The sequence below is a fragment of the Ursus americanus genome, chromosome 25 (assembly GCF_024610735.1).
Source record: "Ursus americanus isolate L20-20 chromosome 25, mUrsAme1.1.p, whole genome shotgun sequence".
Classification (NCBI taxonomy): domain Eukaryota; kingdom Metazoa; phylum Chordata; class Mammalia; order Carnivora; family Ursidae; genus Ursus; species Ursus americanus.
In genome coordinates this window covers 13,255,155-13,279,985 of record NC_142151.1, presented here as the reverse complement: position 1 = coordinate 13,279,985, position 24,831 = coordinate 13,255,155, and the positions used below count along the sequence as shown (strand labels likewise).

At 44.5% G+C, this 24,831-nt stretch overlaps 1 protein-coding gene across 2 annotated transcripts; it reads left to right on the top strand.

Annotated features, from left to right (window-relative positions):
• The first annotated feature begins 1,432 nt into the window (after positions 1–1,432).
• MANSC1 (MANSC domain containing 1) lies at positions 1,433–17,777 on the top strand. 2 transcript variants are annotated; one of them, XM_045781471.2, is made up of 4 exons: positions 1,433–1,627; positions 5,594–5,916; positions 9,603–9,743; positions 16,385–17,777. In XM_045781471.2, the coding sequence occupies exons 2-4, from the start codon at positions 5,694–5,696 to the stop codon at positions 17,356–17,358; spliced, it is 1,338 nt and encodes a 445-aa protein (XP_045637427.2). In that variant the 5' UTR covers positions 1,433–1,627; positions 5,594–5,693; the 3' UTR covers positions 17,359–17,777. The 2 variants fall into 2 exon arrangements, with proteins under 2 accessions (XP_045637427.2, XP_087711769.1); XM_087855643.1 differs by lacking the exon at positions 1,433–1,627 and adding an exon at positions 1,761–1,884.
• The last annotated feature ends 7,054 nt before the right edge of the window (positions 17,778–24,831 follow it).

Here is a 24,831-nt window from a genome sequence, read left to right as displayed (position 1 = left end):
GGGACTATCCTGTGAAATGATATAAAGCGCGTGACCTTTCTGTACCTAGACCCTCAAGTATGTCATCTGCAGAGAGAAAATGTATTGTTTACAGCAGGTTTTTGCTGCAATGGGAAAATTACTCCAATGAGAATCACTCTGGAGTTTCCTTTACTTTGGAAACTCTTTTTTTTTTTTTTAAAGGATTTTATTTATTTATTTGACAGAGAGAGTGAGAGAGCACAAGCAGGGGGAGCGGCAGAGGGGGAGGGAGAAGCAGACTCCCCACTGAGCAGGAGCCAGATTGGGGGTGGATCCCAGGACCCTGGGATCTTGACCTCAGCAGAGAAGGCAGATGCTAGCCACTGATCCACCCAGGAGCCCCTGGTAAGTCACTCTTTAAAACTAAGTATTTGCAACATTGTTGTAATTCAAAGGCAGGTCATCCTCTGGATTCAACTGGTAGAGTTAGTTTCATACAAAGGACCTTTGTTCACATGTATTCTCAGTCAAGGTATGCTTCCTAGTAGCTATTGGTTAAAACCAGAACGGCTGTATCAGGCCTAGAATAATAAGGTACAATGGCTTAATGCTTTAGGTTTGCAAGCTCTTCACACTGACCAGGTGGAGATGTTGTCCAAGGTTTGGACCTTTGGCGAGTTACCAAACCAGTGGTTTGATCAAGTTGCATCTGTTTGCACTTATAAGAGGTGGGGGTGAGCGAGCATGGATTTAGAAACACATTTCTACAACCTATGCCCTAGTAGTTCCTTTCCATTCGTTCACTCAACAAATACATTTTAGTTAAATATTTACTGAGTACCTATCACATACCAAGTACTATGCTAAATGTCAGGGGATACGTTTTAGTAACTATAGCAGACAACATTATTTTCATTGTTATCTACACCTATAAACGGTAAATTCGGGCGGAATCCGGATGCCTTCGCTGAGGCTTGACTTGCAGGACATTTAACTCGAGAACTGCCAACTCTCATTGAGGACCCCCCATGCCTGGAATGATCGAAACAGAATTCCCATTACCGAGCCCCCCCGCCCCATAGAAAGCCCTGTGAACTCCCAAGTAGAGAAACTGCGCTCAGAGGTGGCTCTGGGAAGGGGAACTAGACCAGGACAGAGCGCGGAGAGGCAGACTGCAGTGCGCACATTTTGTGCGGTTTGACTTTCCTCTGGTGTGATCGCGCGTTCTGCGGCCTGCGGAACTAGCGGGCGCGGCTGCAGACCTGCGGACACCCCCGCGGGTCGCGCCCACGCCCCTCGCAGAGGCAGCTGCGGGGCGGGGGGTGAGGGGCAGCAGCCGGCTCGGTCCCGGGCTCAGCGCGATCGCAGGGTGCCTGGAGCCACCGCGCGGAGAGGCTCCCGGGGCGGACCGCGCTCCAAGTGGCGGGGAAGCAGCTCCGGGTTGCAGGGCAGGAATGTGCCCTTCCCCCTCCGGCCAACTTTCGGCCGCAGCAACGGAAGCAGGAACTGGCTAAGCACATAAGCCGCGGGCGGGCGGGAGCTGCAGAGCATCCCTGCGGCCCCGGCCAAGACGCGCGCGCGGATCTGCCGCTCCTTGCCCGCGAGCGCGCCGGAGCTGGCCTCGCCCGGGTAGGACACAGGGGCCCCCGGGCCCTGTCGCTGCCAGGTAAAGGCGTCGCCGCCCTCCTCTCCAGGCGGACCGCGGGCTGCGCCGCCACCGCTGAGAGCGAGCACCCCTCCTTTCCTGGCGCTCCCCTCTACCTCTCCGGGAGCGCCAAGACCCGGGCTGGGGCGAGGAAGGGCTGGCTGGGAGTGTTGGTGGGGCTGCGGCCCCCCAAAGGGGATCTCCAGTCTCCCGCAGCAGCACCTGTCATAAATGGCACTGGCTCCGCGTCGTCATCAGGAGGGGCAGAAGAACGCTCAGTAAGCGACTTGCATTTCCTCAAAGGAAGGGAAAGAAAATGATTTCCAGTATTCGACAGTTCTGTTCAAGTGCGTTTTAGGGAGGATAGGAAGCAGGCGTTAAAGCTCAGGTGCTTCCTCTCGCTCCCACCTGTATCCCTTTCCCCCTCAATTTCAATAGAATTCAACTTGGCTGTGGACCTTTAAGGCTTAAGCACTCATGATTAGAAGAATGACTTTACCTAAGGGTTGTTGAGCATCTTCAGCGAGGTAAACTTCAGGACTTCTTGCAGTCCCGGCGCTAGAAAGGTGCTGCCTGCAGAAACCACAGCTCCTACCCCATCCCCTCGCGTAGTTCCGGCTTCTTGGCAGGAACTCCAGGAGAGATTGTCAGAATCCGTTCAAAGCAAAGTATTGGCCTGGTTTTCCTCTTTCGTTCCTGTTTGGTTTTCTCGAGGGCTAGAAAAGAGCCTAGGGAATTGTGACAGCATAAACAGATAGCTTGTGCCAGGAGTCTTAACCTGGAGAAGCCATGGAGAGTATTCAGAAAGTCTGAGAACTTCAGTGCGAACATTTATCATTTTAGTAGCCTCTAACTGAAATGGAGCTTGTCCTCTAAGAGGCACGGAGTCAAAAGCCATAGTAGAGTTAGAGGCAGCTGTAATTTGTCACCAGCAGGAATCACAGGTGTTTTCATATGATTTTACTTACTACACAGATCTCAAGTATCATGTACATTCAACAATTCTTGCAAATTATGGCAGTTATTGGGGCGCCTGGGTGGCCTCAAACTCTTGATTTTAGCTCGGTCATGATCTCAGGGTTGTAAGATCAAGCCCAGTGGGGCTCGGTGCTCAGCGTGGAGTCTGCTTGTCCCTTTCCCTCTGATCTTTCCTCCACTTGGGCTCTCTCTCTCTCTCTAAAATAAATAAAATGTTCAAGATTATGGCAGTTATTAGATGTACCACTTGTTATTCAATAGGTTAATAAAGAAGCACAAATATCCCACAATTGTTTCTATTTTGACTGAAAATAGGACTAATTTTTTTTTTAAAGATTTAATTTATTTGAGAGCGAACATGAAGGGGGCAGGGAGGAGGGAGAAGGAGAATGAAGGGGGCAGGGAGGAGGGAGAAGGAGAGGCAGGCTCCCCGCTAAGCAGAGAGCCGGATGTGGGGCTTGATCCCAGGATCCTGGGATCAAGACCTGAGCTGAAGGCAGCTGCCTACCTAACTGAGCCACCCAGGCGCCCCTGAAAATGGGGTTAATAATGGGATCTATCTCATAAGGATTGGGAATCTATCTCCTTAGGATTCTTATAAGGATTAAATGACATGACACATGTACAGTGCTTACATAGAGACTGGCGCGTGAGAAACGTAAATGTTACTTATTTGACTGTTTATAAAAGTTGGACACAATAGCAAGGAAGGTATTGGACTTGTACTGTTACTGTATGTGGGTAATATTTTTTTTTGCTTTTTAACATCTATTTTTTTTATATTAGAGATTACTCTTCTTTTTTTTTTTTAAGATATTTTTAAGTTATCTCTACACCCAACGTCGGGCTCAAACTCACAACCCAGAGACCAAGAGTTGCATGCTTCACCCACTGAGCCAGCCAGGCGCCCCCAATATTAGGGATCGCTCTTTGCGTTGTGCCGTTCTGTGGGTTTTGACAAATGTAAAGTCATGTAACAACCATTGCAGGATCCTATAGAACGACCTCACTACTCTAAAAATCCCGTGTGCTCCAGCTATTCATCCCTCCCTTCCTCTGCCTGGCAACCACTAATATTTTCACTCTTGGTGTAGTTTTGCCTTTTCCAGAATGTCATATAGTTGACAAGGAGCCATACATTTCACACTGGCTTCTTTCACTTAGCAATACGCAATCATGTTTCCTCTATGTCCTGTTGTGGCTTGATAGCTCATTTCTTTTTACTACTGAATACTATTCTGTGTGGATATACCACATTTTATTTATCCATTCACCTATTGAAGAAACATCTTGGTTGTTTCCAGTTTTTGGCAATGATGTATAAAGTTGCTATAAACATTTGTATGTAGATTTTTTTAGGATTTGGTATTGTCAGTGTTCTGGATTTTAGTCATTCTAAGAGGTGTATGGTGGTATCTCATTGTTGTTTTAATTTGCAGCTCCCTAATGACTGAGCACCTTTTCACATGCTTGTCAACCGTATTTCTCCTTTGGTGACGTGTCTGCTCAGATACTTTGTCCATTTTTAATTGGGTTGTTTTCTGAGTTTTTGTATATTTTAGCTACTAGTCCTTTATCAGATGTTTTGCAAATATTTCTCCCAATCTGAGGTTTATCTTTTTATTCTCTTAGTGTCGTGGGCAGAGCAGATGGTTTAACTTTAATGAAATCCAACCTATCAATTTTTTTCTTCAATGGATTGTGCTTTAGGTATTGTATCTAAAAACTCACTGCTTAATCTAAATTCACAAAGATTTTCTCCTCTGTTATATTCTAGGAGGTTTTTTTTTTTTAAAGATTTTATTGTTAAGTAATCTGTACACCCAACATGGGGCTCAAACTCACAACCCTGAGATCAAGAGTCACATGCTCTACCAACTGAGCGAGCCAGGTGCCCCAAAGAAGCAATAATTCTGCTCTAGACTATCATTCAGTGAACAATTTGTATTCTGGAAATTAATGAGTTCCCTCTACTGACCAGCTAACTGTTAGAATTAAATTATTAGAGTTACCGGTCTCTGGTTTGATACCCAAGGAGAGGCAGCAACAAGAAAGGCAGCCCCAGTTTCCTCATCCATAAATGAGGAAAATAATAGTTTTTCTTGCAGACCTGGTGTGAAGATTAACTAGGATAATACATGTATATTTCATAGCACATTGCCCACCACCTAGTAGGTGACGTTAAAATGCTAGTTGTTGTTACCGAGAAAGAAACTATGCTCAAGCCTATTAACACTGCTTTATCAGTGACTAGAAATTTTGTGTCCTCTCTCCTCCTGGTTAGGAGAAGCGAGAAGAAAAAGGATTCTAGAACTTGGGGGCAGGCCTGCTATTTATACCTCTTCCATCATAGACACTGGTCAGCGTTTAAGCATTGATGGGGTAGTATATGTGTTGGTGCTAATTAGTTCTTTACCAAATTTTTTCCCTAAGATTTATTTATTTATTTTAGAGAGAGAGTGCACACAGGGGGCAGAGGGAGGGGGAGAGAATCTCAAGCAGACTCTCTGCCCAGCGTGGAGCCTGATGTGCGCTTGATTCCACGACCCTGAGATCATGACCTGAGCTGAAATCAAAGAGTTGGACACTCGACCGACTGAGCCACCCAGGCACCCCTCTTTACCAAGTTTTTTTTTTTTTTTTAAGATTTATTTATTTATTTATTAGACAGAGACAGCCAGGGAGAGAGGGAACACAAGTAGGGGGAGTGGGAGAGGAAGAAGCAGGCCCCTAGTGGAAGAGCCTGATGTGGGGCTCGATCCCGGAACGCCGGGATCACGCCCTGAGCCGAAGGCAGACGCTTAATGACTGCGCCACCCAGGCGCCCCCCTCTTTACCAAGTTTTTAATGAAAGATTGTCTTGATCTATTAAAAGGGAAACATAAAAAATGCTTGTTTATTTCTGTTTTATAATCATAAATCGTTTACATTGACTTGAAGGAAACGGTCTCTTTGCTAGATTTATTAAAAGAAACAAAACTCATTGCTGATGTTCTATTTTTGTTCTAGAGAGAAATTGCATGACCTGTACAATCTTCCTGAAGCAAACTCAGACCAGAGGGAGGATTATCTTTGACCTTTGAAGACTAAGACTAAACTGAAATTTAAAATGTTCTTTAGGGACAAATGGAGCTTGACCTATACTTGTGTAATAATTTGTTTCCTGACACTAAGGCTGTCCACCAGTCAGAATTGCCCTACCAAGAGTCTAGAAGATGTTGTCATTGACATCCAGTCATCTCTTTCTAAGGGAATTAGAGGCAATGAACCCATACATACATTAACTCAGGAAGACTGCATTAATTCTTGCTGTTCAACAAAAAACATAACAGGTAAGTAATAGTCTCTTGGCAACTCTTTATTCCAAGTGTTTTGTGACACAAGTAGCTGGTTGATGTGGCTGCATAGATTATACTAGTGATTTTCAATGGGGTAGAAATGTGGGTAACAGAACCACTGGGAGAATATTCCATAAGTGTGTCCTGCCCCTAAGCTGAGGCGAAGTTACTGATGAGTGTGTGTGTATCACCCAGGTGTCTGGTTAGAAAAAAGGCTGAGAACCACTGGTGTTATGTTCTAATTGGTATCGAAGATGTTTCCAATATCTTAGAAACAAAAATCCTTAAGGGACATAGGAAGTTGTTTGGTCTGACCCATTCGTGTGACAGAAGGAAACTGAGGCCCACAGGTTTGAACCATACCTTTACATATTTCAAGTTTCAGACCTATGACTTGAAAAAGAAACAGTGAAACAGTGATCATTTTTCAGGTGTTTATGATCCTGTTCTAACCCCCTAAGTGAAAAATAAATAAACAACAACCACCACACACAAACACACACACACACACACACACACACACACACACACACACACACACACACAAGATCTGTTGATCACCAAATGCCTTGCTAGGTGCTGCAGACAAAACAATGAATAAGATGGACGAGGTCTTGCCACCAAGGAGCCTAGAAGAGCTAGTGAACACTGGACTAATGGTTCTTACCTCACTTATTAGCCAACCAAATCCTGTGTTTTCTCTTCTATCTTTGGTTTCTTTTCTTTCTATAATGGGTGTGGTCTAGTAAGAAGTAGATGCATATGATCTTCGTTCTTGGTTCCTGGCACAAAGCTCCTAAAAACCTTGCAACTTCCTGAGCAGAGGAACTGCTTTTGTTATTCATTATAAGCCCCTTTCAACCACACCTGAGTTTTGCGCATAGGATGACTGTTGGGGGCTCCCTAGATAGCTTCAGCATGGGTACTGGTCACCAGAGAGACCAAGCCTTAATCGGAAGTTTGGAACTTTCAGCCCCACCCCCACCTCCAAGTAAAAAAGAGGGGCTGGAGAATGAATTCAGTCACCAATGGCTAGTGATTTAATCAATTATGCCCACACAATAAAATCTCCATAAAAATCCTGAAACCGTAGTTTTACGGAGCTTCCAAGTTGGCGAACACATCCATGTGTCCGAGAGGGTTGTGCACTCCAGCTCCCCTGGGACAGAAGCTCCTACACTCAGGACACTTCCAGACCTTGCCCTGTGTACCCTTCTTCTGGCTATTCACTTCTGTCTTTTACAATAAACTGTAACAGTCAGTAGAGCTTTTTCCTGAGTTCTGTGAGCGGTTCTAACAAATTATCAAACCTGAGGTGGGGGGTTGTGGGAACCTGAATTTATAGCCGCACTGGGCAGAGGGTGAGTAACCTAGGACCTGATACTTTTGTTGTTGTTATTACTATTATTATTATTTGAGAGAGAGAGCGAGAGCGAGCACAAGCCAGGGGAGGGACAGAGGGAGAGGGAGAAACAGACTCCCTCTGAGTAGGGAGCCCACACAGGGCTCAATCCTAGGACCTGGGAACCATGACCTGAGCCTAAGTCAGACGCTTAACCAACTGAGCCGCCCAGGAGCATCTTTTGACTGGCACCTAAGTGAGGAGAGTCTTATGGGACTGAGCGCTTGAACCTATGGAGTCTGCTGCTAACTCCAGGTAGTTAGTGTAAGAACTGAATTGAGTTGTAAGACACTCCATTGGTGTCCGAGAATCAGAGAATTGGACAATTAGTGTGGAAACAATACCATGTAGTTGATGTCAGGAGGACAAAAAAACCCTTCAGTGGTCTTCTCAAACTCGGCAGTGTGCTTTTGGACATTCTTTATAGACTGGTTTACGGAAATAACAGAGATATAATTTAAATTGCCAGTTTTTCTTTAAATGTTATCAACATTTAGGTGAAATAGAAAATCCTCTGCGAACAGGACTGAATGCCGTGTGGGTGTCTGCTGGCAACACGGGAAACCTGGCATTGCTTTTCAGTTCCACAATGGGTGTTTAGTAAGAAATGGGGGTTTGCTGCTTTATTGAACAAGCAAAATTACTGTTATGCTTTACTGTAAGCAGAGGTAATTGTGGGTCTCATTTGATGGATCTCAGACTTTTCCCTCCTTTATTGAGCGATGGTCTTTAACTGCTTCGTGTTCAAAAAAGCACTTTGATAATTTGCTTGTAGCCACAGACTGTAGAAAAATGCCCAGAAGTACAAAGGACACAACGGTTTGCCTACAACTTGGGGAGCTTATGGGCCATCCCCTTTACCTATGTGTACCCCCCAAAATGGTATTGCAGAATTATCCCATTGCTGAGAAAGGAAAAGCTGAAGTACCTTTCTTGTTGCCTGGGTAGTGGAGACCTGACATGATAAGACCCGCACAGAAACTCACTGAGTCTTATTTCCAAACGTGGGAGTCAAGATTGATCTTAATCATTGCCTGATTTGAAGACGTGGTGCTGATGGTCAATTATGCAGGGTTTCTTCCCCCAGCTTTACTGAGATATATTGGGTACTTAACATCGTGTACACATAAGTTATACAGTGTGGTGATTTGATGCATGTATGTATTGTGAAATGATTACCAGAACAAGGTTATTTAACACATGGTTATGTGTGTGTGTGTGTGTGTGTGTGTGTGTGTGTGTGTGTGGTGAGAAAGAGCATGCATTTTTAATAATTAGCCTATATGTCTCTTAACCTTCATCCTGACGGGGGTATACTGATCCCTCAAGGGTCATAGGCCAAGAAGTGAGACTGTACTAGATTGAGGCCAAAGCCAACTCTAGACCATGATGAATAGAAAGAATGACTTCTATTGGGCAGAAGAGGAAGAGAAAAAGAAGCCAGAAATAAAAGCTAAGAGTGAAGAGCCAGAAAGGAAGGAAAATGGAAAAACAGAAATGATAAGGAAGAGTAGAAATGTGAAGAAAACAAAATCAAAAGAAGGACGGTACTGATAAAAGTAAAAAATAGTAAAAAATAGATCCTCTGTGGAAGGAGGCATGGTAGAATGATGCTGAATTTAGTGATTCTACCCAAGAAAGCCAGACTCATGGCTTCATAGGTGTCTGAGATAGGTGTCTGCCTTCGGGATATAAGAGATACATAAAACCATTAGGTTAGATCCACTTCTTAAGTCCCAGCTCAGTTGTGGGGTGTGTAAAAATTGCAAAGTCAGGGATGCTTGGGTGGCTCAGTCGGTTAAGCGTCTGCCTTTGCCTCAGGTCGCGATCCCAGGGTCCTGGATTCGAGTCCCACACCAGGCTCCCTGCTCAGCGGGGAGCCTGCTTCTCCCTCTGCCTGCTGCTTCCCTTGCTTGTGCTTTCTCTCTCTCTCTCTCACGAAATCTTTCAGAAAAAACGGCGAAGTCAATATTTCTGAGTATGTTTTGTTGGATATTTTAGCAAATGGAAGGCTTATGTAAAGAATTAAATGTACTATTTTTTAAAAAAGAATTAAGTGTATTATTTAAAGTTGGTTTGGCCAGAATTACCTTAATTCAGTAAACCCAAGGCCTTTACAAATCGCTTTACGTGACGAAGGAAGAGGAAATGAATCAGCAATCAGCCGGCAAGGGAACAACGGGAACGAAGGTGTTTGTGTTGGGCGGCAGAATAAATCATGGCCTACTCTTTAAAATATCCTATTTCAATATAATGCTTACGAGGCCTTTCATTGCAGGAGACAAAGCATGTAACTTGATGATCTTCGACGCTCGAAAAACAGCTAGACAGCCCAACTGCTACCTTTTTTTTTGTCCCAGCGAGGAAGCTTGTCCACTGAAAGCAGCAAAGGGACTTATGACTTACAGGATAATTAGAGGTAAGAAAAACACTCTTCTTTTTCTTTGGTGATTAGAATTATTTAAGGATGTGGTTCGTGTGAAAGATTTTCTACAAAAGAGTTTAAGGAGAACCGCCAACAGTGGCCACAACTGTAGAGGCGCCCTGGAAAACTCGCATGAGGTCAAGTTCAGGGCATTAAATCAAACCTCTTTTTTCCAATCAAAGATCTCTGAATGATAGCATTTTGGGCTGTGCAGCTTTTGTTTTTGCCTTCCTGAGATTAAAGGCACACAGACCTTTCATAACAACATTTGGAAACACCTCTTGAGAACAATGTAAACAACACTGGAATAAGGTCTCCAGGGCCCAGGGAGACGGTTTCCAAAGGGTTAATTAAGACCTATGTGAGTATAAAATTCCAGTATGTTTGTCTTTAGGTTCCAATGATTTTATAATAACATTAGCTGCAATCAAACACACTGGATTTTATGTCCAGATCTGGAGGGATGTTCATTCAGGAAGTATTTACTGCGTTGTCTACCACGTGCCAAGTTCTGTGCAAGGCATTGGAAATATAGTCTCCATACTAAGCGTGTTTGTTCAGAATACAGAAAATAAACAACTGAAAAACAGTATAATTATTCGGCTATGTCTTGGTGAGATTTTGGCTTGATAGGTGTTCAGAATGAAATGCTTTTGGTATCAAGTTTCCTTTTATTTCAGTTTCAGAAAGTTTTTGTCATTACAGCCTTGACGATTAATAATATTCTGTTTGTTCATTTACTCAATAAACAACAAATGTTATTTAGCATCTCCTAGGTGCCAAACATTTTTTCCACCCTAAGGACACAAAAATATAACACTAAACATGAAACACAAGGTCCTCACCTCTGGAACTTATGTTTTAGGAGAGAAACAATCACCGTCATTAATAAGTAGTCAAGGGGCGCCTGGGTGGCACAGCGGTTAAGCGTCTGCCTTCAGCTCAGGGCGTGATCCCGGCGTTCTGGGATCGAGCCCCACATCAGGCTCCTCCGCTAGGAGCCTGCTTCTTCCTCTCCCACTCCCCCTGCTTGTGTTCCCTCTCTCGCTGGCTGTCTCTAACACTGTCGAATAAATAAATAAAATCTTAAAAAAAAAAAAAAGTAGTCAAGAAAAATACAGTCACAAGTGCTATTCAGATGAGCAAAGCCAATATAATAGATGATCCCTGAGTGGCCAGTCTTGATGAGGCGATCAGAGGAAGCCTCTGTGAAGCAGTAACCCCTCGGCTGAGATCTGAACAGTAAGAAGTCAGATGTGAGAGCTGGGAAGAACTTCAGGCAGAGGAAATAGCCCCTTTCCAGTATCCTGAGGCAGAATAGTTCTGGAGTATTTGAAGAACAAACACTTCAGTCCCTGCTGGCTGACTCATAGTGAACCATATAAAGAGTGCTATGCAAAAGTTTGACAAGTGGGGCCATCACGTGAAGCTTCGGAAGCCAGGGTAGGAAGTTCTTATTTTAGGTGCGTAACGGGAAGCCGTTGGGAGATTTTGAGCAGGCTTGCAACACGGTGTTTTCAAGGTGATTTCTCAAAGCCCACTGGGCCTGCTCTACTGGGGCTGGACAACGATGCAGCAGCAAGAGGGGAAGTGGGAAGACCGGGTAGGAGGTGGGGGCAACACCCAAGTGAAAGACCGTGGCCTTGTGGACTAGGGAGGTGACAGAGGAGGTAGAAGTAAATATATGGCCGTTTCAGAGGTAGAGCTGACAGGACTTGCCGAAGGGGTGGGGTGGGGGGTGACGACAGGGAAGGCAGAAGCATCAGGGTTGAGTTCTAATCTTTGGCTTGAGTGTCTACATGGATGTTGGCTCCATGTACTGAGCGGGGGAAGGTTTGAGGAGACTGGTTTTAGGGTTGGGAGAGGAGTGCAATCAAGGGTTCTCTCTCTCTCTTTTTTTTAAAAATTTTATTTATTTATTTGAGAGAAAGAGAGAGAGGAGGAGCAGAGGGAGAGAGACAAGCCGACTCCATGCTGAACGTGGAACCCAACACAGGGCTCGATCCCAGGACCCTGAGATCTTCACCTGAGCTGAAATCAAGAGTCAGTCGCCTAACTGACTGAGCCACCCAGGCACCCCTCAAGGGTTCTCTCTTAACTGTATTATGTGTGAGGTACCTGGGGAACGAACTACCCACAGTACTTGGGCACAGACTCTGCTATGTCCCCTGGGTGAGACTGTCTCAGTTTTGGTTAATGAACCAGATGTATCAAACATTCCTTTAAGCAGGAACATAAAGCACAAATTACTTGTGTAAATTCTTCCAAAGTAGTGATATAAACCCAAGTATAAGAAAACTTGCCCAAAGTGCAAAGTTTCAGTTTTGCAAGTTGAAGAATGTTCTGGAGATGGATGAGGGTGATGGTTGCAGAGCAAAGTGAATATATACTCAATGCCGCTGAACCGTATGCTTACACAGAGTTAAAGTGGTAAGTTGTATGTACAATAATGTAAAATAATGTACATGCACAGTGTAAAATCATGATTTTTAAAAACACTAGGCATAGTACAGATGCGGCTTTTCAAAACACTCGAGACCTTACTGTACGTGGACAGTGTCTTGCCTGCCCTTGTGGGGCTTCAGGGGCCAGAGTGGCTGCCCCTGATTTGCGTGGCTCCCTCACTTCATGCCTATATATATATCATCTTGGCTGAGAACATTGGGGCCCACGGGGTGGTGTTGATAGTTCTTGCTGTTCCTCTTTGATCACCTGGAACATTGCATTAGACAGCCAGGGGTGGTATCTAGCAGGAGATGGATACCCCAGTCTTAGTTTCCAAAGAGGTCAGGGCTCAAGACACTGATTGGAACGTTTGTTCTTCTCCTTCTGGAACTCCTGTCATATGGAAGCTGGACCCTAACGTTCTGCCTCTGTTATCCCTTCTCACTACCTCTTCATTCTGTCCCTTCTTCCACTATCCGTGTGCTTCCCTATGTCTGTCTTCTTTTTTGTCATTACAGCACAATGTTAAAGAAATTATAGCTAATTTATTCCAGTAATTCTACTTCCATAAAATCTAAAGACACAACACCAAAACAAGAAAAAGCTATTGGTTTGAAGCTGTTTATTGTATAATTAGTTTAAAGAGTGAAAAACTAGAAGCAGCATAAATGTCCAATTGCCAGAGAATGGTTGGGTGTGAAATATGATGGGTCCACTTGAAAGAACATGATGCAGATATTCAAAAAAATAAGTTGGGGGGGGCGGTTGCCTGGGTGGTTCAGTCGGTTAAGCATCTGCCTTCAGCTCAGGTCATGATCCCAGCATCCTGGGATCAAGCACCATGTCGGGCTGCCTGCTTAGTGCGGAGTCTGCTTCTCCCTCTCCCTCTGCTCTTCCCCATGCTTGTGCTCTCTCTCTTTGTCAAATAAACAAATAAAATAAAATAAAAATGAGGTATATAAATAAACAAAATTTCAGGTGAGAAACACCCAATTGTTTTTCAATTACATGAATAGTTGTTGGGACATAATGATAAAAATTATAGTTGAATTTGTTTTATAATTTTCATAATACTTTGTAATATTATTGCTTTTATAATGCATGTGTAAAAGAGGGAGCATGTGGTAAAGATACTCTCCAGCGGAAACGGGAGAAAACGGAACTTGGCATGTGTGTAAACCTTTACAAGGAGGGTATGAAGGTAAAAAAGTGGAATTAGAATCAAACAATGCCTGTGGTAGCCACCAGGGGGCGCCCTCAGCCCAGAGCAGATTGATTGATAACTCAGAGCAAAGTGGTACCGACCCTGGACGTAGAGTCCCACTGACTTTATAACTACAGGATGTTTACAAATTATGTTTGTAACTCTATTTATGAATCTGCCCATGTTGATGGATTAAGATTCCCCATAAAAATAAATTATCTGCTTCCTGTTTAGAGTGAAATTAAATAGATATCTGTTTGGTGGTTTGTTTCCAGATGAACTCCATTTCCTATAACTCATTGGCTAATATTTACAGACCAAAAGTTTGAAAGATGACAGTGTATTCTATTCATTCTATAAAACCATTGCAACTTGGCATTATTGAATATTTTTTTCAGCTTCGTGGTCTGTCGTGTCTACCAAGGACTAGAATAGGGGAATTCAGAGATAGAATAAATTGGGAGTCTATTTGCTCAGCTGGTTTCCAAGGAATAGTCAGCCCCTAAGTTTTTTATTTTGTGAAGTCCCTTGAGAATGAAACTCAAAAGAGGGATTGAGGGCACAGGGCTGTTTCGCAGTCCCCTCTGGCTCGTCTCTGCATGAGCGAGAAAAAGCACCACACCCCAATGGCAAACATCAGTGGGTGAGGTGAACGGAGCAGGCGTTGAAGATCCCTGTGTGGTTCTAGGATCTTTGCCAATAGATGGATCTTATCAAGAAATGGGACTAGCCCTAGCCTTGCTTTCTTTATGAGCTTGCATTCTTGAGAAAGAAAGCAGCTGTTTGGGTGATTCTTTGTCAATGGCTTTATTTAAGTTCTGAGTTCATACACATCACAGAGCATTTACTTAACTAGTCTTTTTTTTTAACTTTAAAATGAAAAATATTGGGGCGCCTGGGTGGCTCAGTCAGTTAAGCAGCTGCCTTTGGCTCAGGTCACGATCTCACGGTCCCGTCCTGGGATGAACCCCTGCTCCTTCTCCCTCTCTCTCTGCCCCTCCCTCCGCTCATGCTATCTCTTTCTCTCAAATAAATAAATAAGGTCTTTAAAAAAATCAAAAAATTAATATGTTGAGTCCTGTTCTTTAAAAAATATCGGATACTACCTAAAAATACAGATGCTGTTTATTTCATGGTGATGTTATATGTGTCAATGTGGTATAACCTGCAGCAGAAACTCTTTTCTTCAACATTGTCGGAGGAGAGACAATTCTATTTTGGAGTAAAGCACTATATCCTAGAGCAGGTGTCTGCGAACTTTTTCTGTTGAGGGCAAAATGGTAAGTATTTTAGGCTTTCCAGGCCAGTGTGTATTCGCCTCTGTCCTTGTAGTATGAAGTACCCACAGCCAATGTATAAACAAATGAGCACGGTTACATGCCAATAAAACTTTATTTGCAGACACTGAAATTTGAATTTTATGTAATCGTCACGTGTCACAAAATATTATCCTTTTTGATTTTTGTCAGCCATTTAAAAATGTAGATCTTAGCTCAGAGGCCATAGAAAGAGAAGTGGCAAGCCAGATTTGGCCCTCGGGTCATAATTTGCTGACCCCTGTCCCAGATAATAAGTGACAGTTCTTAAAAAAAAAAAAAGTGTATTTATTTACACTCATGTGGGCAAGCAGGGGGAGAGGCAGAGGGAGAGGGAAAGAGAGAATCTCAAGCGGACTTCACACTGAGCCCAGCGTGCGGGTCTGTCTCATGACCCTGAGATCATGACCTGAGCCAAAGTCAAAAGTCAGCTGCTTCACCGACTGAGCCATCCAGGCGCCCCTGTAAGTGACAGTTCGAAAGGACCTCTTTGAAGTGTGAAGCTTACAGAGCAGTGAAAGATACTACAAATCCGAGGTTGTCTCTGGCTCTGTTAGCAGAGAGGAGAGTGGGGTCTAGTTGAGAAACTGGCATCGAGAGGAGCTGAAGAAAAGGGGAAAGAGAACAGGGAGGAATGAACCAAGGAATGCTAAGAAATTCCTTTTCTTCCTTCCTTGTGTTTGCTGCAGTTCAAATCTAAGTGGAATGAGTAGCCAAGTAGCAGAGTGATGCAGAGTCAGTCGAATGATCATTCCCTGCCCCTGACGGCCCCAAACAGCCTTTCCAGGTTGAGCTGTGATGAATGGCGTGTGAGGCGAAGAGCACAATTCTCAACGTTCTCTTACCCTGAGGAGGATCTGAGGCTGGTTCCCCACAACAGCCCTCAGAACTGCGTGACTTTCTGCTCTTTATGTCAGCATGGTGGCCATCCTAATCTCAAACATTGGTTCCATTGTCCTCAGACTCGAAAACGTTGGCTCTGAAATGTTCATCTTTGAGAGTCCAAATTAAATCTCCCAGATTGCCTTCCTCCCCTGAGTGTGGTGCCGAAACCTTTTTTTTCTTTTTTGATTGGAAATTCTGCTGCTGCCTTGGCCTCTGTGCCCTGGGAGGAGACCAGACCTTCCCTCCCGACCCATCCTCCTCCTGCCTGTGGCAGCCAACGGCGGGGTTCTGCCCCGGCTCCTCATTGCCCCGAGGCCTCTATTACCGTTCGTGCCTGTGGGCTGCCCTTGCTGTGCAGTCTGCCCTTGGTGGTTGCGGGTTTCCCGGGGAGCCGTCTCTCCGCCGGTTCCTGCCGTGTCACCCTGGCCCAGCTCTCTTCCCTGGCCTCGGCCCCCTATGCGTCCCCATGTTCCTAAACCTCCTGAGCTCCTCTTAGCTCCCCTGTGCTGCTCCTCCCACCCCTTCTTTAATTTGCCTGGTCCTCCTCCACACATTTCTCCTCTGTCCCATCACTCTAGAAATAAACCACAGCATCTGGTAGAGAAGCAGTGTCATCAGATTCTGATTTAGCAATTTGTATTTTTCCATTTTGCGCAAGTTTCTATGAAATGTCAAGTTTCAACAGTTTGGGGATTTACTGAACAAGCTGATATGTTTGTCTTTTTATAACCTGCCTTAGCATGGAAATATTTAAGTCTCCTTTTACTTGTCTTTACATTTTTCAGGTTTTCCAACTTCGGCCAGAACTAACTCGCCAAGCCTAGAGTTAACCCAAGAAGAGTCTCTCATCCGTGGCCAGTCTTCACAGGGAATCTCTCCCACCCCGCCTCCCGTGACAGGGCACTCAAAGCCCACTGATAGCTTCTGGAGAGATGCATTTTCTCAGAAGGCTGGGTCCCCAGATCACTTGGAGAGACTATTCGAGATAGGTCAAGCGAGTACACCGTTCCCTGTTTATAAAGAGAAAGGCCATTCTCAGAGTTCACAGTTTTCCTCAGAACAAAAAATAGCTCCCCTGCTACCTGAACACGGGACAACACTCCCCACCACAGTGACCGTAGCCTCTCTGCATATCACCTCTGCCCCTCCAAAGCCTGCATTGCCCCCCACCGCCAATGCTCCAATGATACCTTCTGTGACTTTTGAACCAGAGATGGCCACCTCAGCTCCAGCCCTCGCCCCGGGCAAGTCTCAGCTCCCCACAACCCTCCTGTCTACCATTTTGACCCGTGCTGTGGTTATACCCAAAGCAAGCACCACTACAGCAGCCGTTTCAAACACCGTCTCTGAGGCACCCATGGACTGGAAAACCCCCGCAGAGATGGTGCCCTTTCGAGAAATTTCCAACCTCACTTCAAACACAGAGGATGCCTATAGTAACCCTGCTACACTTTCTTCGTCAGCGGTGGATTCGTCCACTGCTATGCCGCTTTCATCAAATGTGGATTCTTCTCCAAATAAAACTGCCTCCCAGGAAAATGGGAAGGCCAGAGCTGGTGGTTCCTCCCTGAACAGTGTTCCAGAAAGTCGACACGGCCTTCCACTTGAAAAATGGCTCCTCATCGGAACCCTGCTCTTTGGGGTTCTGTTCCTAGCCATAGGCCTTGTCCTCTTGGGTAGAATTTTCTCAGATTCCCTCCGCAGGAGACGTTATTCGAGGCTGGATTACTTGATCAATGGGATCTATGTTGACATCTAAGGTGGAAACTAGATGTCTCTTAATTCACGTAGTTACTAGTAGCCCAAATGTAGTGACTTCCTGCTGACTCTCGGATCTTAGCAGGATTTCTGAAGCGCCTTGAAGACATGCAGATGCCCCCTCCCACCTTCTTTTTGTTTGGTTTTTGAAGACAAGGGGAGAAAGGAAAAAATTAGGGAATTTGAGTGATCTATCTCTAAAATATTTGCTGAAAACAAAGCTCTACCTGAAGTAATAAAGTATAATTGGCATATAAATTCAAAAATGACTGGCTTTTTGCAAGGAAAAGTGGTTAGGACTTTTAGGCTCCAGTTCATTAACATTTCTGGTTCCAGATAAAGTCAACTGTTTATGACATTAATTCTAATGGATTTACTTTCCTTTTTATATGAATTCCAATAAAAGTTATTCCAGATGTATTTCCTTCCAATTAAATATTTGAATAAATCTTTTGTTACTCAGTAATGTTCTTGTAAGTGACACATCCAGCTGGATAACTTTCAATTTATTCCCACCAGCAAAATGATTAAATGATGAAAATATGTGCTCTAAGTTAAAATGACGCCCCCCCCCCTTCCCATCAGTGCGCAAAGAGGTTCCTTTGGGAGAATTTTAGCAAAAGATTAGCCTACACGGAGACAGTGATAAGTCAATTCTGATAAATAGCCAAATCTACTTCGGGTCCATTCTAGTTCATGATCCTGCGCGCCCCCCCCCCCAAAAGTAATACAGGAATTTTCTAAACTTCACCAAGTTTAAAACATAACCGTGATATTTATACATCCTTACCTAAATTTAGCCAACAGTCAATTTTGGCTTTATTTGGAATAACCTTGGAAATAACATAACACTTAACATTATTGTTAAATGATTACTATGCCGTAATTTTTATGTGCATTTTAAACATTTATTAATTTTTTAATTCTAGTAGAGTTAACACACAGTGTTATATTATTTTCTGGTGTACAATAAGTATGCTGTAATTTTTATTGATTAGTTATTGAAATGTCTGAGGAATGGCTTTTAATAAAACGGGTTTGCCAGATGAGTTGCAGTGAGGTGCCTGAGAATCCAGGAAACTGCCTGGGTCAGTTTGGCACCTCAGTCTCTGGACTTTAGTTAGCTCATCTGCAAAACAAGAGACAGTCCCTTCCTGGAGTCCAGGGTTTTTAGATACAAACGGAATTCAGGAGGGAACTTTACCCAGTGAGCACTAGAGGGCAGTAGCTGGTTGGTAAGTATAGCGATGAAGACAAACAGTAGGAAATGACAGAAACAGGCTTTTCTCCTGTTTTCTCCTTACCTCCTCCTTCTGCTCCCCTCTCCTGGACACACACACACACACACACACACACACACACACACACACCAATTTACACTAAGCTCATAAAGCTCATTAAGAGGAAAGCTGGTCTAGTGAAAATTCTACTTTTCATATATTTTCCAACCTAACAGCTTGACACAAATCTCCAAGGGGTTTACATAAGCTTTAAGTAGGCTGAATAAATAAAACCTTGAATCAATTTAATTTAACAAGTATTTATTGAATATCCACATGTAGGCCAGAATCAGATTAGTAACTAAGTGCCTTGGAATTTTAAAATTTCTCCTCTCTTTGTTTACAGAATTGGTTAGTGGGAATCAGGCTTTCTGTGGGTGTTTAGAAGAGTTTTCTTCTGGTTCTTTCGTAGCTCTCTGTCCACCTTCCTGCAGTGCATTCTTTCTGGTGAAGGAGACACTTGAGCAGGAGCCCAGATGAGGGATGCTTTGGGCCCTGACTCTGGCAGTGAGTGTGGGGATGTGCATTGCAGGAGCTGGATTTCAGACATGCTTCCAGGAAGGAAAGAGTAGCTCCTGTCACACAGCTCTCCCTGCTTGTTACCCCGTGCTGCAAGGTCAGTAAAGGAGGGGAAGGCTGCCTATGCTTTCTTGTAAATAACTTTAACAGTGACTAGGCTGGCCAACCTTTTAGACAAAGCGAACTGAATTATGAGCCCCCTCCTTTGGTTTGTGGGAAGAGGAGGTGACAGCCTAGAAGAAGCAAGAATATTAGGAAGGACCCCCTGCTCAAAAATATCCTCTCCATACTTTACCAACAGGACACTTACCTGGGTTAAAAAGCTATTCTTAAAAAAGTTGATGACCTCTGAAGGGTGAAGCCTGTGGCTGACTCACTCTGAATAAATACTCCTACGTTCTTGTTTCTCAATTACCCCTGGCCTGAGTGAGGCATCCTTGAAACTGCTTCTCAGACTGTGGTAGGCACTATAGGTTATCCATGCAACGGCCAGCCCCAATTCCACTTTTGCCTCGTTTGTTGTAGGTTAGAAGTGTCAGAGTTTTCCCCAGCCCCTCTTGAAGTTAGGGAAGGGCCTGTGGCCTAGTTCTAGCTGAAAGGAAACCTACTGGGGGCTTCAGGAAAAAGTCTCCTCCTTGATAAGTGAGGGCTGCACAAAGAAGAAGGTCCCCTTTCCCTCCAACTCCTTCTTTCCTGCTTGGAATACTGGTCGTGTAAGGGCTCGATACTTGGAGCAACTGCAGCCTTTCTGCCACCACGAGGGGGAGAAATCACTAACAAGCTGAGTGTGGCAAAGTGGGATATGGGAAGAGTCTGGTCCTTGATAACTTGGTTATCAAGCAACAGCACCAGCTCTGAAACTGCCCACTTTAAATCTGGTTCCGTGATAAGTCTCTAACATTTGTACCATTTTTAGTTGAGTATTCTATTACTTATTAATAATGATAGCAAATACTTACAAGGTACTCGAGGATGTGGCAGGCACACTTTTACATTTATGAACTCATTTACGAACTCATTCCTATAACAGCCTCATGAAGAACTTCTTCTTTTGCAAGAGAAGAAACTGTAGAACAAGACGTTGAAATGTCTTGCCTAGGGTCACCTGCCCAGGTAATCTGGCTCCAGAATTCCCACTCTACGCATTCTTATAACTGGAAATCATACGCAGTGTAACCAAAGAAGAGGTTTGCAATAGATGAGACATATTCTAGAGAACAGCTTTTGAATGGTGTTGAACTGAACCGTTCAGAACTATTTAAAGAGATTTTTTTAAAAAAGATTTTATTTACTTATTTGACAGAGAGAGAGACAGCCAGCGAGAGAGGGAACACAAGCAGAGGGAGTGGGAGAGGAAGAGGCAGGATCCCAGCAGAACAGGGAGCCCGAAGCGGGGCTCGATCCCAGGACTCTGGGATCATGCCCTGAGCCGAAGGCAGACGCTTAACGACTGAGCCACCCAGGCGCCCCTAAAGAAATTAAAAAAAAAAAAAGATTTATTTATTTATTTTGAGAGAGAGTACCCACACGAGTAGGGGGAGGGGCAGAGGCAGAGAATTCCAAGCCCCACGTGGGGGAAGACGGGCTTGGTCCTACAACCTGTGAGATCATGACCTGAGCTGAAACCAAGGGTTGGATGCTTAACCAACTGAGCCACCCAGGTGCCCCTTAAAGAGCTTTTAAGTGATGTTTTCCCTTGAGCTCAAAGCCTGGCAATTAAGATCAGTGGTCTCATTCTGGGGTAGGCTCCATGCACGTTCTCAGCCGCTGACATCCTATCTTCTTGTTTGGTCACCGACCACCTGTGTCAGCTTCAATGGTGATTCTTTAGACAGGAGCACACTGGGGTAGAGAGCCCATCCTGTTCTGTGTTCATGCACCACAGTTAACAGGACTGCCAGCCAGCCAGTCTCCCTTGTACTGAGCACCTTCAAAGTCACGTGAGGTGCCTGGCCAGCTGAGTCAGTGGAGCAGGTGACTCTTGATCTCAAGGTTTCAAGTTCAAGCCCAACACTGGGTGTAGAGATTACTTAAAAATAACATCTTGGAGCACCTGGGTGGCTCAGTCTGTTAAGCATCCAGCTCTCGATTTCGGCTGAGGTCATGATCTCAGGGTCGTGAGATCCAGCCCTCCCTCAGGCTTCGCGCTGGGTGTGGAGCCTGCTTAAGATTCTCTTTTCTTCTCCCTCTGCCCCTTCCCCCCTCACTTGCTGGTGCTAATGTGCTATAAATACAAAACCAAATAAATAGAATATTTTTAAAAATAAAAGTAAGATAAAAGCACAACACACACACACACCACGTGCTACACCTCTGTGGCCCCCCTGTTGCCTACAGGGGTGATTCCCCACTGAGGGTGGCATAACAAGGCTCCCCATGCTCTAGCCCCAAACTGTCCATGTACCTTCCCTCCCACAAAACCTGGGCTTCAGTACACATCTCTCTCGCTCTTTCTCGAACGTGCTAGGCACTTTCAGGAGCCATGCTAGTCTCTCTGTTCATAAATACCCTTCTCTTTCTTCACCTGGCAAATTTCCACTCATCTCGCAAGACCCAGCTCAAACATCGCCTCCACCACAGTCTTCCCAGAGTCTCCCAGGAGAGCATTATTCCTCCCAGATTTCTGGCATGGCTGTTGATTTATACCATCAGCGAGATACTCACATGTAAATTATCAGTTTATATATTCCACCACTGGACTGATATGTTAGAGAGCAATGTTATTCCGGGTCCTCCATTCTTAATAGCGGGCCTGACACATAGTAGACACACGATAAATGATCATGTGTGAACTTTAAAGCCTGTTCGTTACAGTTCATTCCTTTCAGCAATGGACGGTAATGTGATCGGCTGTGCATGCGACACTTCTGTATCATGAAGAGAAAACCCAGTCAAGACCCCTCTTACATGCCTTTCTTAGGAGAATGGGATACAATCCAGGTATACAGCATTGAAGTGTATACTTTTATTTTAAGTAAGACCATGTGCTGAGGATAAGCATTTTGGTTTTGTTGCTTTCTCTCCTTTGAAGTGAGGTAGTGTGTCTTACCCAGCCTGTAGACAGGGTGAGCGGGCAGAGTTTGTTTTTGCTTGTGCTCTTATATTTTTGGTGAATTTTATTTTTTGTATTATTTGTCTTACTTTTTAAGATTTTATTTATTTGTCAGAGAGAAAGAGAGAGAGAACACAAGCAGAGGGAGCAGCAGGCAGAGGGAGAAGCAGGCTCCCCGCTGAGCAGGGAGCCAGATGTGGGGCTGGATCTGGGATCGTGACCTGAACTGAAGGCAGACGATTAACGGACTGAGCCACCCAGGCGTCTCTTATTTTTGGTTAATCTTAAAGGTAACTTTTAGAATACCTCTATAGCCACAATCAGGCTGAGAATCGAAGTTATCTGTCCCCAAATTATGATGTTGATTAGCAAGAGTCAAAACTGAAACCAAGAGCTCTAGCCTGCGGATTCAATATTCTGTCCACCACATTGTATCACTGTCAGCAGGAATGTGTCCCTATAGAGTTAATGCATCTAGTATTACACTCACCCAAACATTAAGGAGGGGGCGGGTCCAATTTTTTTAAATATTTTATTTTTAAGTAATCTCTATACCCAGTGTAGGACTCGAACTCACAGTCCTGAGATCAAGAGTTGCACGCTGTACCGAATGAGCCAGCCAGGCACCCCAAGGTGAGGGGGAGGTTCCATTTTGAGTTTGAATCTCATTGTACATTACGCAATTTATCATGTCTTTAGTAATATTTATTTGTCATCTTTTCTTCATGGGAAATGGCCATTTACATTTAAATAATAGCAAACAAGGACACATAGGACTTGTTAAAGCGTAAATTCTGTCTCAATGATTATATTAAAATACTGTCTTTATGAAGGGTCAACAAAATTACCTACACAACCTTTTTTTTTTTAAATGATTTTTTATTATATTATGTTAGTCACCATACAGTACATCCCCGGTTTCCAATGTAAGGCTCGATGATTCATTAGTTGTGTATAACACCCAGTGCACCATGCAATACATGCCCTCCTTACTACCCATCACCAGCCTATCCCATTCCCCCAACCCCCTCCCCTCTGAGGCCCTCAGTTTGTTTCTCAGAGTCCATAGTCTCTCATGGTTCATTCCCCCTTCTGATTACCCCCACTTTCTTTATCCCTTTCTTCCCCTACCGATCATCCTAGTTCTTATGTTCCATAGATGAGAGAAATCATATGATAGTTGTCTTTCTCTGCTTGACTTATTTCACTTAGCATTATCTCCTCCAGTGCCGTCCATGTTGTAGCAAATGTTGAGAACTCGTTCTTTCTGATAGCTGAGTAATATTCCATTGTATATATGGACCACAACTTCTTAATCCAGTCATCTGTTGAAGGGCATCTCGGCTCCTTCCACGATTTAGCTATTGTGGACATTGCTGCTATGAACATTGGGGTGCATATGGCCCTTCTCTTCACTACATCTGTATCTTTGGGGTAAATACCCAGTAGTGCAATGGCTGGATCATAGGGTAGCTCAATTTTTAACTTTTTAAGGGACCTCCACACTGTTTTCCAGAGTGGCTGTACCAACTTGCATTCCCACCAACAATACCTACGCAACCTTTTGTATTCATCTTTTTAGCTGGCTAATTTGTCTTCCCAGCAGTATGGAAAAGTGCCTGGAAAATGAGCACTTCCTCTTACATTTCTTTTTTATCTTTAGTGTCATCTATTGCTTGCCACCTGTGGCTAGAGGCTCAGGCTTATTTTTTTTTCTTCCCAAGTCCTAATTACAGTGGATTAAAGGATAAGAAAAATACAGTTCAGAGAATTGAAGGACTTGCCCAACCTTGTCCCTCGGCCTCTCCATCCTTGCTTTTTCTGCTGCGACAACTCCTGCTGGCCTGGGCCTTGAATGGGTGATCTATAAGCATCTGTTACTTGTGACATCTTGCAGACTTCTGAACCCTAAGGTTTGGGGCCTTTCTTTTGTGGGATGAAAGGAAGCCCAAATGCAGCTAGACAAAAGTGATAAAAATTAGGAATGGTGGTGGACTCTTCCATACTTCTGGTCTGTGCCGCCCCCCATCCGTCTTGTTCTTGTCTCCTCCCTTCCCAGCACCGCCCTCAACCCCCCAGGCCCTGAGAGCGGCGTTCCCTCCCAGAATCCTCTCTGCCTTCTGTGGCAGGGCTCCCACGGGAAATGGGAGACCGGTGGAGCCGGCAGACTCCGCTTGAGCTACCTGTCTCCCCAGAACCTTCACCTGTTCTCACAGTCACGGAAAGTCACGCGCTTGCCGCATCAGAGGAAAACCCTGCCAGCTATCACAACACATACCCGGCCCTACACATTGGCAGGCCTTTTAATGCCGGCTTATGCATAATGAGCTTTAAAAAAATGAAGAAATCTGAAAGGATAATGTGGAAGGAAGAGAATTTGGAGCTAGCGTATATGTTTATAAGGGAGGGAGGGAGAGTGGGGGAAGGAGAGGATTCCAGGCACTGGGTGGATGAACCGTGAGCCAGCAAATCGATGTCATTGGTTTACACTGAATGAAACTCTACATGGTGGTAAATCGATCGGCCTTGGCCAGTGACCCCTAACAAACCAGGAGACGTTCACGCTGGACCGACCACGTCCAGTGGCGCACAGCCCCAGAGCTGCAGCCACATCTCCTTTTGG

Coding starts and splice junctions, on each gene's coding strand:
- MANSC1 (XM_045781471.2), top strand. CDS start 5,694: ATGTTCTTTAGGGACAAATGGAGCTTGACCTATACTTGTGTAATAATT. Junction 5,917..9,602: donor TTCAACAAAAAACATAACAG/GTAAGTAATAGT, acceptor CTTTCATTGCAG/GAGACAAAGCATGTAACTTG. Junction 9,744..16,384: donor GACTTACAGGATAATTAGAG/GTAAGAAAAACA, acceptor TACATTTTTCAG/GTTTTCCAACTTCGGCCAGA.